The 15,420-nt window shown below is 35.8% G+C and overlaps 2 protein-coding genes across 2 annotated transcripts; one reads left to right on the top strand and one right to left on the bottom strand.

Moving 5' to 3' along the window:
• Positions 1-1,850: 1,850 nt before the first annotated feature.
• On the bottom strand, positions 1,851-8,571 carry gmpr2 (guanosine monophosphate reductase 2). The gene is made up of 10 exons (XM_053499871.1): positions 8,395-8,571; positions 7,180-7,399; positions 6,885-7,004; positions 6,639-6,722; positions 5,560-5,733; positions 5,350-5,431; positions 4,887-4,993; positions 4,753-4,795; positions 3,487-3,646; positions 1,851-2,377 (listed from the first exon to the last, which is right to left on the bottom strand). Exons 2-10 carry the CDS (start codon positions 7,264-7,266, stop codon positions 2,188-2,190), a joined length of 1,047 nt encoding a protein of 348 aa, XP_053355846.1. The 5' UTR covers positions 7,267-7,399; positions 8,395-8,571; the 3' UTR covers positions 1,851-2,187.
• Positions 8,572-10,831: 2,260 nt separating this feature from the next.
• nedd8 (NEDD8 ubiquitin like modifier) lies at positions 10,832-13,954 on the top strand. The gene is made up of 4 exons (XM_053499944.1): positions 10,832-11,111; positions 11,422-11,469; positions 11,636-11,718; positions 13,536-13,954. The coding sequence occupies exons 1-4, from the start codon at positions 11,094-11,096 to the stop codon at positions 13,654-13,656; spliced, it is 270 nt and encodes an 89-aa protein (XP_053355919.1). The 5' UTR covers positions 10,832-11,093; the 3' UTR covers positions 13,657-13,954.
• The last annotated feature ends 1,466 nt before the right edge of the window (positions 13,955-15,420 follow it).

The raw sequence follows: 15,420 nt of genomic DNA, 5'->3' as shown, positions 1-15,420 counted from the left end.
CACTATGGTGTTGGTGGATCACATACTCATGGACCAATTACATGAAATGCAATAAATGAACCCAGCTAAATTAGCAAGCCAACTATTGCCACAATTTGCCTTTAAAAGGAAATATTTGATGGACTTATTAGGGTTCTGATAGCACACATACTTCATATAACCATAAAAGTAAAAAAAATAAAAAAATTAAAAAAACTACAGAAAATCATTGCACTACCAATAAGGCAGTCATCTCTTTTATTAATAATTCCATAAAGGACATTTACAAGAGTTTATTTACATTTTCATTTATTATAGTTGGGATGTTTTTTTTTTTTTTTTACTTTGAATAAAATGAAAACTAAAAGACTTTTAAATCATATGAGCCAATATTTTATTCACAATAGAACATAGACGACATAAAAGTTTAAAGTAAGACATTTTACAATTTTATGCACAAAATAAATTAATTTCAAATTTGATGCTTGCTACAGGTCTCAAAATAGTTGGGACGGGACATGGTGTAGCATCTCCTCTTCTTTTCAAAACAGTCTGAAGACATCTGGACATTGAGGTTATGAGTTTCTGGAGTTTTTGGTGTTAAAATTTCGTCCCATTCTTGCCTGATATAGGTTTCCAGCTGCTGTCGTCTTTGATGTATTTTCTGTTTAATAATCCACCAAATGTTCTTTATAGGTGAAAGATCTGTACTAGGGGCAAGCCAATTCAACACCCGGACTCTTCTACTACAAAGTCATGCTGTTGTTATAGCTGCAGTATTTGGTTTTGCATTGTCCTGCTGAAATACCTTGGCCTTCCCTGAAATAGACATAGTTTAAATACCTTTCAGCATCCATAGTGCCTTCTTAAACATGCAAGCTGCCCATACTGTATGCACTTATGCACACTCATACCCTCAGAGATGCCGGCTTTTGAACTGAATGATAATAACATGCTGGAAGGTCTCACTCCTCTTTAGCTTGGAGGACACGGTGTCCATGATTTCCAACAAGAATGTCAAATTTGGACTCGTCTGACCATAGCACACGTTTCCAAACAGTCCATTTTTAAATGAACCTTGTCCCACAGGCGCTTCTAAACCATGTTCACATATGGCTTTCTTTTTGCAATGATAGAGCTTTTTTAATAATATTTTTTTAATAATAGAGTGTAGAAATAAAGATTTCTTCAGTTTCTCTGAGTCTTCCATCCAGTGTAGATGATGAGATTTGCAAAACCTTCAAAAATTTGACACACAGGAACGTTGTTTTTAAAGTTATTCAAAATCCTTTTACACATTGAAGAGCCTCTGCCCATCTTTACTTCTGAGGGACTCTGCCTCTCCAAGACATTCCTTACATAGCTAATTATGTTACAGACCTGATGGTAAATGTTCTTTCAGCTGAATCTTTTTAAAAAAAAAATCTTGCTTTTTAAGCCCTTTGTTGCCCCTGTCCTAACTTTTTTGAGACCTGTAGCAGGCATCAAATTTGAAGTGAGCTCATTTAGTGGAGAAAAGTGTAAGATTTCTTTGTTTAAACATTTATCTTCTATATGTTTTATTTTGAATAAAATATTGGCTCGTGTGATTTGATTTATTTAAATTTAAAAACCGTCCTAACTTTTCCAGAATTCAAGTTGTACAAAATTATGTGGAATAAAGAAGGTTGATGTTTGGGTTTTGGTCCAGTTTGGCAAAAACACTATTTGTGCAGATAAATAATTTAAAATCATGAAAAAATAGAAAGTGGTATATTAATAAAATACTAAAATAAACACCAAAAATTACAAGGTCCTTTAACGAGTAAGACACTATGTCAAAGTACAGAGTAAAGCCTGGGGAAAAGAAGGAGAGAGTGGTTCAAAAAAATTTGTTAGAAACATTTATAAATTTCCTAAAACATTTAAAAACTTGAACTTTTGGAACATTAATAGCAAGTATACTTTTTATATTATGAAAAGTTTGGGTCCAACTGTACAGTTATGTCTTTATATAAAGACTAAGCATTTCTCTTAGCAATGCTGTCCAAAAAATCTGTCAAGTTTGTGACTTTGTGTATTTTGTGTGCGAATGTCAGGTCATTACTACAGAATGGCTACAAAAGTTGTACAAGTTCTAATCTTTTGTATGAATCTGACAAATTACAGCACAGTAACTTACACAGTAACTAACAAACCAGACCAGCACTCATGAGCGATACTGATGGCTTAGTCACTGGTTCCAAACACATTGTTTAATTGCTGAGTCACTCTAATGAAGGTGGTACGGCGACTCAGCTCCTTCAGCTTCGCAGCTCCCACATACGTGCAGGTGGAGCGAACTCCACCCAGTACATCCTTCACAGTGACATCTACTGGACCTTTATATGGCACCTCCACTGTCTTCCCCTCCGATGCCCTAAGTGCACACGAGAGAGAGAGAGAGAGAGAGAGAGAGAGAGAGAAGGACAATCAGCCTTGTATTAACCTTAGTCATGTTTAACACAGACCTGGATAGATAATCTCATTCAGTCACGTTTAACTTTTATTACAGCACACAATGTGGTGGCCAGTTCATGTGTTACTCACTCACTCACTCACATTTTAATTTCTGGAAAATGCCTGTGTCATGAGGGAAGATAAACACATGTGATAACCTGGTCATTCAGTACATTAAGGTCGTCAGCTGACTTCATTTTATTGCCACATAACGTTGCTGAACCTAGACCTGACCAACTAAAACAAACCCAGATCATAACACTGCCTCCAGAGGCATGATGGGTGCATAACTTCATGAGCTTCCCTTCATAACCTGACACGCCCATTGCTCTGGAAGAGGTCTATTGCTTCCAAGTGTTAACCTTATGATCCCTAGCAAATTGAAGATTTTTTTTCTGATTGCCCTTAATAGCAAGTGGTTTTCTTCTGGCCACAGCTGCTTAGTCCCAGTTCTGAGTCCTGTGAATCACATGAAAATACTCTTAAGTTCACTCTTAAACATAGCTTCGGTTTTTACGATAGAACTGGAATGTTTAAGTGATCTCCATTAATAGTTTTTCCGACCACAATTTCTTCAGCAAAGTTGATGGCTCAGCATTATCCTTCCAGATTTTGACAAAGTGTTTAAGAGTTCTTAACCCAGTTCCAGTACTTTAAAATCTCATTTTCTTTACTTGATTCAGCCCAGTAATTTGACCCTTCTAAAATGACAACCTTTTGTTGGGCAGGGCAGGATATTTCACTGGACATCATAGTTTTATCACATTAGGTAATATTATTAGTGTATAGTATTATTGATTATATTAATAAGTATATTACATTGATTAATAATGATTATGTAAGTTGTCCGAGTTTCATACACAAACTGTTCTCTATGAGAATCATTTACAAGAATTTATGTCCAAGACAAAAAAAAAAAAGAATATGTCCTTATTGAATGTTGCCAGATATCCACTCTGGTATACATGTTATCATATTTCACATGTAATATGAGTATATTCTGATTTTTCTGCTATTCTTTTTTCTCACCTGTATTCTGCTACTCCTCCTGCATGCTTCTTCATGGCTGTATCAGAACTCATTCCATAGAACAATTTGTACTTTTTGCCATTTTTCTCAATGGTTTCACCCCCACTCTCAGAGTGACCTGCCAACATTCCACCCAGCATCACAAAGTCCGCCCCTGCACCTGTCAATCACACACCACATCCAATTAAATATAGTTTGAAGAATGTCAGACACATGAAGATTACCATTTATGTCCACTGATCTCATTTGTTATCTTGCTATTTTTTTTTCACCAAAGGTGCCAAATCGCTTGCTGGTTTCCCATTATTATGTTTTGGGTGTATACTGGTCCAGAGCACCTGCCCTCAACCTGTCCCTTAAACACAGTGTACAGGAAGTTAGTATTGCACTAATCCTCAGCTCCAGGGCAACTTTGAGTTCGCAAATCCCTTTAACCAGTTCAGGAACCTAAAGTCTGACAACCGGTGACTCATGATTCCTAATTGTACGTTTGTGCTCACGAAAATGTGTTTTAAGTATGATATTTAAATAATTTAAACATTTATTCAGATTATCAGCATCACCTTACCAAACATTAAAAAAACAAGTCATCTCCAAATCATATCACCAATAATACTTAAAAGTATTATTGAAAATAAATCTTATTTTTAAGAAAAAAAAAAAAGTTAGAATTTAATGAGTTAAATACAACAAGGAATCCGTGTGGGAATGTAATGTCTGTCTCTAATTATATAAATATCTCAATACCTCTAATCCATTATCATTTAGTATACTAAGATATAGAGCAAGCCACAATCATAGTACACAACAAATCATTAGTATTAATATGATCATCTTTTAGATTGTTAAAAAAACTTGTGGTATCACATACTTTACATAAAAATGCATACCAGATCCTTAATTTGTTGATCAATGTATCGTGATATGGGTTCTCTGAGGGAGCACAAATGTTCAATTAGGAATTATGATGATAAGTAACCTGTTGCAAGACAATTTTAATTCTTTTAAATCATACAGATTAGGTTTTACGTTTCATAGGTATTCATGCCAAATGTTGTTTCAACGGGAATGCATAATTTTTTTTTAACCACTAATGCCCTTTGGTTTGAATGATGAGCTCATTGTCTTTTTATTTTATTTATTTATTTATTTACAAAATTAATACATTATTAGTGTTTTTTATATATATAATTTTATTAAATGTATTTGGTTTAATTTAAAATATTGTGTAATAAACAGATCACATCATATTCCAGTGAAACATACCAAAAGCCTTAGAGACATCCCCAGGGCAGGTACATCCTCCATCCTAGTTAAGAAGCAATAAAGAAAAGAATTAAAATCTATCAAGAACGTCTGCTTTCCTTTGCTTGCTAACAAAGCAGATAACTAGAGCTCACAGAGATGATGTGTCCACCCAGGCCATGTGCAGCATCAGCACACTCGATTACAGCACTCAGCTGAGGGTAGCCCACACCTGTCTTCTTACGGGTTGTACACACTGAGCCTACACAGAAATGCCAGTATACAAGATGTTATTAAGACAAATTTTGTATGTTCTAAATGATATATGTCAAATAAATGAAGACACATACATAATAAATGAACATTCAGGTACCAGTGGATGATGTTTACAGTGGGGGAAATAAGTATTTGATCCCCTACAGATTTTGATAAAAAAAATTATAGACCCTTCATTTCTTTGTAAGTGGGCAAACTTTGAAAATCTGTAGGGGATCAAATACTTATTTCCCCCACTGTAAATGACATTAAGCAAAAATGTTTAACTTAAAATCAGTTGTTCTAACTCAATAAAAATTAGTGAATTTATTTATTAAGTTATTTAAATTAATTAGTTATCACCTGGACCGATGCCCACTTTAATGATGTCGGCACCAGCGAGAATCAACTCCTCCACCATCTCTCCCGTGACCACATTACCAGCCTTGAAAGAAGTTTACAACTATGTTTACAACAATCCCGCTGTCTTATCAACCATATAAATATAGGTTTCCAGACTATCTGTCTGTATAAACAGTGCTCTGTGTTTGCCATACAGGGTGAACCACTGACCATGATGGTGTGTGAAGGGAACCTCTCCCTTACGTCCTTGACAAAATGCACAAAGTGTTCAGAATATCCATTTGCTACGTCGACACAGACGTAATGTATTTGAGGCACAGCCACCAAAATTTCAGTAAGCCTCTCGAAATCAGTCTCTCCAGTTCCAGTACTGACCGCCACACTCTAAAGACAGAGAAAGACATGGACAGAAAGAGGTTTTGTTTTTTCTGTTATTATCTTGATGTTCATTATTTTCAACTGAATTCTATGGAATAAGATCACTGTCAAAAATATTTGTGCGTAAAAAAAAAAAAGTCCACATGCACAGGCATTACTATCCGAGGGAAGAGGAATCGATTCGGCGCATGTGCCCCGCCTCCGTTTTAAACTCCTAAAATCTTACCTACTATAGTTAAAACATCTCTGTAATTTTACTTCTCTTAAACATGTCCGAATCTGTGAAAAAAAAAAAACTTACCTGAGACGATGAGAGAGCGCTCGACTGCTGGTTTAAAACAGTGGCGGGGCGCATGCGCCAAATCGATTCCTCTTCCCTCGGATAGTAATGCCTGTGCATGTGGCCTTGATGACGTATTTTTGACAGTGGTTTAACGCACAGCATTCGTGGCCGTAATTTCGCAATTCGTCCGTGTAACAGAGGAGTTGTAAAAACGAGTTTTGTGTCTGTAAACGGTCAGAGTCGTATATTTCAGAGTTGTATTGTAACAAACACACAAAATCTCGTATCTGTAAGCTGTCGTGGCCGTAGATTTTGGAATCCAACTCAGACAAAAGACAAAATTACACACAAATCTTTTTTTTACGCACGAATATTCTTGACAGTGATCTTATTCCATAGAATTCATATTTTCTGGCTTTACGTTTTATTACTCTTATACCACAAGAATGTTCCCATTCTCACCTTTTTTTAATTACCGAACAATACATTATAAATTCCATCAAATTATAGTCAAAAATAATTGAAATAACTTTTTTAACAGGCAATGTCCTATTTCATTAACCTTTACAGCGTACTGTGCAAAAAAAAGCCAACTATAAGTTTTGTTGTTGTTGTTTTTTTTACTTACCTCTATGCATTCTGGGTGCTTTGCTGCAAACTCTTTCCAGTCATCTATGGAGTAATGTTTGTGGATGGCAGTGAAAAGTGAGAACTGGAAAAAAAAACAGTGTATCAGTTAACCTTGTTATTAAAGTCTATAAGATTAAGTCTGCTTTAACCAAGAACAGATGAAAAAACTTCTGTAATAACAATGAATTTATTGTATAGTGCTAAAGTCAAATATTGCACACAGGAAATGTGAAAAGACTCAAACCGAATGCAGTGCCAAAGCCATCTCAAAGGTTCCAACCGTGTCCATGTTAGCAGCAATGATGGGAATACCTCTGTAACTGCCTTTTGAGTTTCGAAAAGTAAAGCTGCGCATCAGATCCACCTTACAAACAAGTATAAAAGAAAGAAGTCAGAGAATGCGAAAGAACATGAAGGCTCAGCCATTGATGAAAAATCAATGTTTTGACATTCAGACATTTTTAAATGCGTTTAGAATTTTTATTATTGTGCAAATATGCCATTGTAAATTGATAATAATTAAAGAGACATCCTTGTACCTCACTTCGGGATTTGAGCGTGCTGCGTTTGGGACGGAGCAACACATCCTTGAAGTCAAGTTTGATGTCGTTCTCGATGCGAGGCATGGCTGTTTCACCTTGTACCCTTGGGACTGTTAGTGTATCTCTGTGTGTGTGGAAAATTATCTCTGTTCTGTGGAGCAGCGTGTTCTTTGTACCTTCTATTTGTTTAACCAGATAGGAATCCTATCTCACAGTCCTGCAGAAAAGAAAGAGATGTGGAAATGTATCATGTTTGAAGAATCGCACATAGGAAAGAAACTTAAGCTTTCTTTCCATTCAAAAATATCTCTTGACATGTTTATAATATTTCATATTTGGATGACTGAATATATCCATGAATGAAATCATGAAAATGTCATAAAAAATTGTATGCCTGGACAATTTTTTGTGTAGATTTCTGCTTTGTCACTTGAACCAGTCAGTAACAATAAAATTAAAAATAACTTAAACTTATTAGTAGCATTTCTCAAATATGTACCTTATGTTAATAAAATGCTTTATTGATATAGAATTATGATGTTATAATTAGGTTGTGGTGTCTAGATCCACATATCTCCGAAGTTTTTGTGCAAGCATAAAATCCTGACTACAAAAGATGTGTGTAGGAGTGTGTCCTTGTATCTTATTAGCAAAAAACTTACTTACAAAAGAAAGAGTGGTGGAAAAAAATTCTAACAATTCAACTCAGTTTTACATGTATAACATTCCATTCCAAGAGCAGGCACAAAGCATATTTACAGGGTGTAAATCCGGGGGTAGATTTAGATCCACTGTGGCATTTAGTGTTTTTTAGAATTAATCTCTATCCATCATCATCCACATTACACACCAGAAAGCAAAAATAAACCTTTTGATTAGTGCACAAATCAATTCTTCAGCAGTTTCCTATTATAATTAAGCTATAGCTGAAGTTGCATTTAAAAACTGTAGGTATTTATTGAGCACTTTGAATTTCTAAGGTTAAACATGGTAGAATAATAATGAGCCAGGTGTTCCTGTATATAGTAACTGTTGTGAGCTGCAGCTGGAACACTAACACTGACCATGTAACTGATGTAAGCCAGCTGTAGAACTGCTCCCTCTGTCCCACTATGACATACACAGTTCACATGCCGATACACAGTTTACAGTAACAGACTGTATAAATAACAAACAAGTGTTTATAAGCAGTGTGTGTGACTAGTGTGTTACCTTGTGCTGCTTTCAGGTTCAATGGAGAATGAATGATGAATGATAAAGAAAAAATGGTTCACCTTCTTCTCAGGAAGTCACATAAAAAAAGGCGGCATTTGTGTCCCGGACATTTACAGCGATGTGCGCAGTGTAGTTTTATAACCCAAAATGTCCTCGCTGACTGGCTGAGAGTCTCTGTACGAACTACAAAGAGAGGGCATGTTTAACTACGAAAGGTCCCTGGTGTCTCAGTGTTGCCATGTCCACCGTTTCTCAACTCCGGATTTCCAAACGGCGCTCTGAATAAGCAGTATGGTTTACATACGTTTTTAACCCACATGTCATATATGCAGCAATGAAACTAAAAAAAAGGCCCACCAATCATAATTAAGTACAATTTGTATTATAAAAACGTCTTTACGTTTAATTTAAAAGTAATTTAGTAATTTAGAAAGAAAATAATATGAGAAAATGGTTAGTCTCTTTTATTCCACTAGGGGGCGAAATAAAAACAAACTCGGTTACTAATAAAATTGTACATTTAAGACTCACAGTAAAGTGAAAGTGTTTTTTGTCCCATATGTTCAATTTAGGAAGCTGGGGTTAAAGCTTATGGATACAGCCAGGATACAGCACGTCGGAAGTATATAGGGTTAAGGGCCTTGCTCAAGGACTCAGTTGTGGAAGCTTGGCAGTGCTGGGTCTCGAACCCCCGACTTTCTGGCCAGTAACCTAGAACAATACAAAGACAAAGACAAGATCAGGGAAGGAACTGTTAGACTTTTTTTCAAGGAAGTTTGGCCTGGAAAATTGGCTTTACGAGGCCAAAAACATAATGGAGAATAACCCCTACAGAACATGGGAGAACCTACTGTACACTAGGTGGTAATATGTTCAAGTCAGGTCAAGTAGGCTTTTATTCTCATTTCGTTCAGTACAGTGAAACAAAACAACTTTCCTCTAGGTCCAGGGTGCTACATACAACATATATTTATACTATTAATTAACAAAACTAGGTAAGACATCTAATTAGCTAACTAAGACAACAAATAAACACCATGAATAAATAAAAAACTAGCTAAGAGCTATATAAAAATACAACATAAAGTGCATCTGTGAAAATGTAACAGTAACAAATGCAACCCAATGCAATACACTGTGACAATGTAGTGCCGACCAGCATAAAGAGATGAATTAAGGGAGTTTAAATAAAATGTTACCTACTGGATTTCAACCACCATTAAACAACAAAGAAGAAGAAGAACCTAGAGAGTTAACAGTTTGAGCCACACTGTCTGCATATCACACCCTTATCTCATGTAGGATCTCAGGGGGGCATGTATTCAGTGTATTAATGGCTCAAGGTGGGGTAACACCCTGCTAGGGCATACAAGCAACCCATTCACCCAATGCGCAATTGGAAAACGCCAATGAGACTATACATTGCATGTCTTTGGCCTGGGGGGCTGGTGTAAAACCCACCAAGCACCACACACCACACATACACCTCACTCACACACACACACACACACACACACACACACACAGATCAAAGGTTGAGATTTACATCGTCCACCTTTTAGATGAAAGGCAGTGCAATAAGCACATGGATGTTGTGTATTTTAACGCATACTGTTACTGGAGTGTTGTGCAGTTTAACGCATACCTGTTATTTGCTTAATTGTAATTAAGGATTTATTTTTCTTTTAATGAAGCATAAATACAGTACATTATGGTGTCACATGCAGTAGGAGTACTATACCATTGGTACTTTGTGTGAATATTTGCTTAAGGCTCTAAGAAATGTAGGTATCTCTATAAACATTCAAACCCAGTCCTGGCTTAATCTTAACTTAACATCTGTCTAGAGAACAAGATAAGCTACGGCCAGGGAATTGAGAACAATGTCTATAGCAGGCTATGTTAAGGTTACTGTGTTGGAGACGAGATTCCCAAATGCTTTGATTCAAGGAATTAATTTTGGTTTTTGGGTTCATCTGCAAAGGCCTATTTATTAACAAGCTGTGAGTTGTACTCTGTATGTTTCAATGTACTTTGCAAACTGAATAGATTTTACATTGAATACAAATGAGGATATTTTGAGAATTTAAGTCTGTTTAAATGGATTATACTGTTTTATCTGCCTCAATCAGAATACACCATAAAGACAAATGCAGATAACTTGTACCTTAAAGTAATCACTATACTATAATTTTTTTTTAAAGATTAATATTATAAATGTATTTGTTATCACACTGCTTCCTTAATTGAAGCTCTATCAGTCTCGAAGTTTCGAAAATCGTTTGGCATGTTTTTTTTTCAATCACGCAGACCTGGCAACCCGTATAAACCCGCTAATTTACTTTTATTTCCGTCCGAAATTTAAATACAACCGGTTTGCATGTTTGCTGAACTACATATAAACCAATTATCTGCTCTGTAGCTAATTCAATTGACATATCTGTTTATTGACATATCCGTTTATTTTAAATTTTCAAGAAAATCAATTTCATCTAGTAGTTTCTGTCGGAACTCTTTGTTCAGTCTAGTGGGTGGGAGGAAGTATTTGTGAGTTACTCAGGAACTGCAATTGAACGCTAAAGATTACACACAGGGAATTGTTGATAGAGGGATATCTTGTCTAGTTTTTTTGCCTTGTTAGTTTTACTTTTTGCGTGTTTTTTCATCGCGTGCGTTTAGACATCACAAAAGCCACAATGCTGATTAAAGTTAAGGTAAAATAAAAAATGTGTCGCTATTTCATTCACACTGCCGGTTAGCTAGCGAGGTTAGCCGAACACTTTAGCCTGCTGTAACCGCTACTTTAGTTAATTTTCATTTCTGATGCTGTGGATATGGCGCCTTTTTTTTACACAGACGGTGTAGATTTCTATCATGTTTTATTAATTATAACTATATCAGTTAAAGGTTGTAATTTAATCATGCAGTCGTTATTATGTTTTTTGATAATCAGAGAATCCGCGCTAAGCGTAATGTTGAGAAAAAGCTAATTAGCCGTTGTGCTGTTTCCCCCCCCTCACACAGACCCTGACTGGGAAAGAAATAGAAATCGACATCGAGCCAACAGACAAGGTATGACTTCATCTTTTAAAGAAAATAATACACATTTATTAATACAGGTTTATTATTGTTTGTTTGGTCCGTCATTTCTCATCAGAGCCGATTTGTGTCTTCAATGTCATGAGGATGATGTGAGGTGTGATTGCATGATCTGATTAAATTTTCTGTGTGTATTCAGGTGGAGAGAATAAAAGAGAGAGTGGAGGAAAAAGAGGGAATTCCACCCCAGCAACAGCGACTCATCTACAGTGGAAAACAGATGTAAGAGACACCCAGTTGTTTGTCAGAAACAATGTGCTAAAGACGGTGTTATTTTTGTACAGTATAAACAGCATAATCAGTATTTGAGACTATTTTACTCTGGGCTGTTAAGGTATTTGTAACCATAGATAATAAGGTTTTTTATATATCACATATTTATTTGCAGGTTATATTTTCTGTATCAAGTGAGTAAGAGATGCTGTGGTGCCGTGGGTTGAAATTTTTGCAATAAAAAAAAAAAAAAACTCTGGGAACAAATATATAATTTTATAAAATTTTACATTGTCACTATTGATGAGCAGGAAAAGAAAAATGGCTCAGAGGAAGGGACTGATTTTAAACTTTTCCCTCTTTTTCTTTTTTTTTTTTTTAATTTTTGCAATAATAAAAAAAAAACTCTGGGAACACAATATAATTTTATAAAATTTTACATTGTCACTATTGATGAGCAGGAAAAGAAAAATGGCTCAGAGGAAGGGACTGATTTTAAACTTTTCCCTCTTTTTCTTTTTTTTTTTTTTAATTTTTGCAATAATAAAAAAAACTCTGGAAACAAATATATAATTTTATAAAATCTTACATTGTCACCATTGATGAGCAGGAAAAGTAAAATGGCTCGGAGGTAGGGATTGATTTTAAACTCTTTTTTTTTTTTTAAGCCAGAACGTATCAGAGCCAGTTTTAATAGTGGAGTATGTAACAGTTACTTTAGTGTTGGCTCCACAAAAAATACTAAGCACACTGAACAAAAAAATCAAAAAAATTTGATAAGGTTATGCAGTTTCACATTTACTTGCATCCAGAGGCACATTAATTTTTCTCTTAGATCTTGTATTGTATAATGAGAGATTCAGACTGCTATATAATGTCTTCTCTAGCACATCCTAAAGATTTTAATGAGATTAAGGTCTGGACTCTGTGGTGGCCAATCCATGTGTGAAAATTGTTTCATGCTTCCTGAACCACTTTTTCACAATTTGAACCTGATGACTCATGGCATTGTATATTCAGGTCATCAGGTGACATAGACTTTTGGGCACATAATATTGCTGAAGCAAAACCTTACCAACAAAAACAACCTTAGAACATAACACTGCACATATTGGCTTGTATGATAGGCATAATGGGTGCATCACTATTAAATTTGTGATAATCTCGGTAAATCTGGACTTATTAGCCAACATGATTTTTTCTCCCAATTCTACACAGTGCATTCTTTATGCTTCCTAGCAATTTTTTTTTCTGATTAGCCTTATTATTTATTTTTTTAAGGCTACACAGCTGTTTAGTCTTAATCCCTTCTTGCGTTAGTTATTTCTGCTATTAAGCGTAGCCATGAGTTTATTATTATTATTATTATTATTATTATTTTAAATTAAATTTAATTTGATTTCACTTAGCGTCTTCCTCAAAGATGATGGTTCCATACTATTCTTCAAAGTTTTAATTATGTGTTTAGTTTTGGTAATTTCCATAGTTTTCTTTTTTTGGGGGGTCAAAACAATAACTTGACTATTCTGAAACAGAGTAACATCTTTGCCAGGATAACAGGATATGTCCTGTATACAAAGGGAAAACTGTAAATAAAATTGTCTAGCATTTCACACTTTTCATCATGTTTAGTACAACACTCGGTTTCTGTGGTGTGCAGTCATACAGGCTTTTTAAGATCGGCCTTATCGTGCGTGCCTTACTACAGGAAAACAGCCCTGTTCTCACTTGATCTCCAACAAGATTGCTCTCATCTTTTTTTCTAACAATTATATATTCTATATATCACAATATTAAAGAAACAGTATTTCTCTGCTTGTTTTTAGGAACGATGAGAAAACAGCAGCAGACTATAAAATCCAGGGTGGCTCTGTGTTGCATTTGGTCCTTGCACTACGAGGAGGGCGAGTGCAACAACACATCAACACTGTCCCACAGGCCTTGTAAACCCCAGACCTGCCTTCTGCACCACAGGTGACCTGGCTAGCTCAACACACACGCCACTAAATGATCGTCTGACCCAAACACCACAGTGGCGACTCATATGCTCGTATAACATTCACCATGTTCTGTAGCAACCTACAGCATCTTTATGTCCACAATCCCTCTACCCCTAATTTATCCTTCTTAGAGAACTGTCACGCTTGGTTTAAGCTTATGCTGAGTGAATAAACATTGTTGAAGTGAAATTGATGCAATAGGATCACTTGTCAATAAAACACAGTATTGACATTTTTCTCCTTGAGTTTTCGAGTCTGTCGTTATTACAGGAGATGTACAGTAAAATTATTTGATTATTGTTTTTATTGGATAAATCCATGTTAAATCACTTGTCATTTACCTGCTGTCATTTTATTTCTTTCAACATACTTTTGTTAACCCCAGCTTTATTTAAAACAGTTAAATGCAAAAATCTATACGTTTTTTTAAATCACTTTAAATTTTTATACCCTACAGTTTCCCTGGATAAGGATGTCTGCCAAATACCATACATATAAATAGAGCACTTTATAAGAAACACCTTTCCTGCTGTACACTGACATTCAAGTATTTATCTAACCAACCAGTTGTTTGGCACCGGTAAATAAAGTTCTGCAGATACAGGCCGGGTAATGAACATATCACCCATCAGAATGGAGGGGAAAATATCCCAGTGATTTTGACCATGTCATAATTGTTGGTGCTGGTTTCAGTAGTTCTGTAACTGCTAATCCTGGGATTTTTCACATGCAACAATTTTTAGAGTTTATTCAAAATGATACAATAAAGAAAACATCCAGTGAGTGACCGTTCTGAGGAAAGAAGCACCTTGTTGATGAGAGGCCAACGAAGAACGGCTAGATCACTTTAAAGTGGCAGAAAAGTTGTACAATTACAGTGAACAGAAAAGTATCTCAAAATGCACAACATGCTGAATCTTAAGGCTTAGGGCTATAACAGGGCTGCAGTGAGCACAGACTTGCCAAAACTGTACAGTTGTTTAAGACCGGAAAAAACTGTATGGTCTGATAAATCTCAATGTCTGCTGATGCACTCATGTTAAGGGTGGGATTTTACACCAACAGCATAAATCTATGGTCCCAATGTGGTCCCTTGAGGCTTAAGGATGTGGTGTAATGGTGAGGGTAAAGTTTTCTTGGCACACTTTATACCCGTTAATGCCAATCACTGCCTCAGCCTACTTGAGTTTCATTGCTGACTCATTCATGGATACAATTCCCCCATCTTTTGGTGGTTACTTTCAGCATGATGATGCATCATGTCACAAAGCAGATAATCTCAAGCTGATCTCATGAACATTACAATGAGTTCAGTGTTCTAATTGTAATTAGAAATAATATCTTTGTTATGCTATGGGATAACAGCTGCAAGTGTGATCCTTTTAGTTGTCTAAAGAGTTTCACCTGTTTGTCGCTTTGTTTCTAATGGCTTCCATTTCAGTTCTCCAACTTCCTTCCATCTTCCAGTAATACAATGGTTGAGTGTGTGAACATGTGTGTACATGGTGCCTGGCGAGGAGCTGGCATTTAATTAGTGATATGAGCCCTTTATCTGTTGCTGTTTTCAGGACAGGTTTCAGATCTAACACAATCCTTTCTGATAAAAGAGTTTACTTATGTGTTTATGAATGCTTACGTAATGGCAAATATCACCAGGCATCACCCATTCATCCCTGTAGGTGGTGCTGTTTTACAATAAAGTGTTTGAGCT

This window comes from Clarias gariepinus, chromosome 1 (genome assembly GCF_024256425.1).
Source record: "Clarias gariepinus isolate MV-2021 ecotype Netherlands chromosome 1, CGAR_prim_01v2, whole genome shotgun sequence".
Classification (NCBI taxonomy): Eukaryota; Metazoa; Chordata; class Actinopteri; order Siluriformes; family Clariidae; genus Clarias; species Clarias gariepinus.
Note: the sequence above shows the minus strand (reverse complement) of the source record. Positions and strands in the feature narration are given on the sequence as shown.

Bases quoted from the DNA above. Each gene is read 5' to 3' on its own strand.
- nedd8 (XM_053499944.1), top strand. The intron at 11,470-11,635 runs GTATGACTTCAT...GTGTGTATTCAG, and splicing joins ACATCGAGCCAACAGACAAG to GTGGAGAGAATAAAAGAGAG. The intron at 11,719-13,535 runs GTAAGAGACACC...GCTTGTTTTTAG, and splicing joins ATCTACAGTGGAAAACAGAT to GAACGATGAGAAAACAGCAG.
- gmpr2 (XM_053499871.1), bottom strand. From the start codon at position 7,266: ATGCCTCGCATCGAGAACGACATCAAACTTGACTTCAAGGATGTGTTG. The intron at 6,723-6,884 runs GTTTGAGTCTTT...TTTTTTTTCCAG, and splicing joins TGGCTTTGGCACTGCATTCG to TTCTCACTTTTCACTGCCAT. The intron at 5,734-6,638 runs GTAAGTAAAAAA...CTCTGTCTTTAG, and splicing joins AGCACCCAGAATGCATAGAG to AGTGTGGCGGTCAGTACTGG.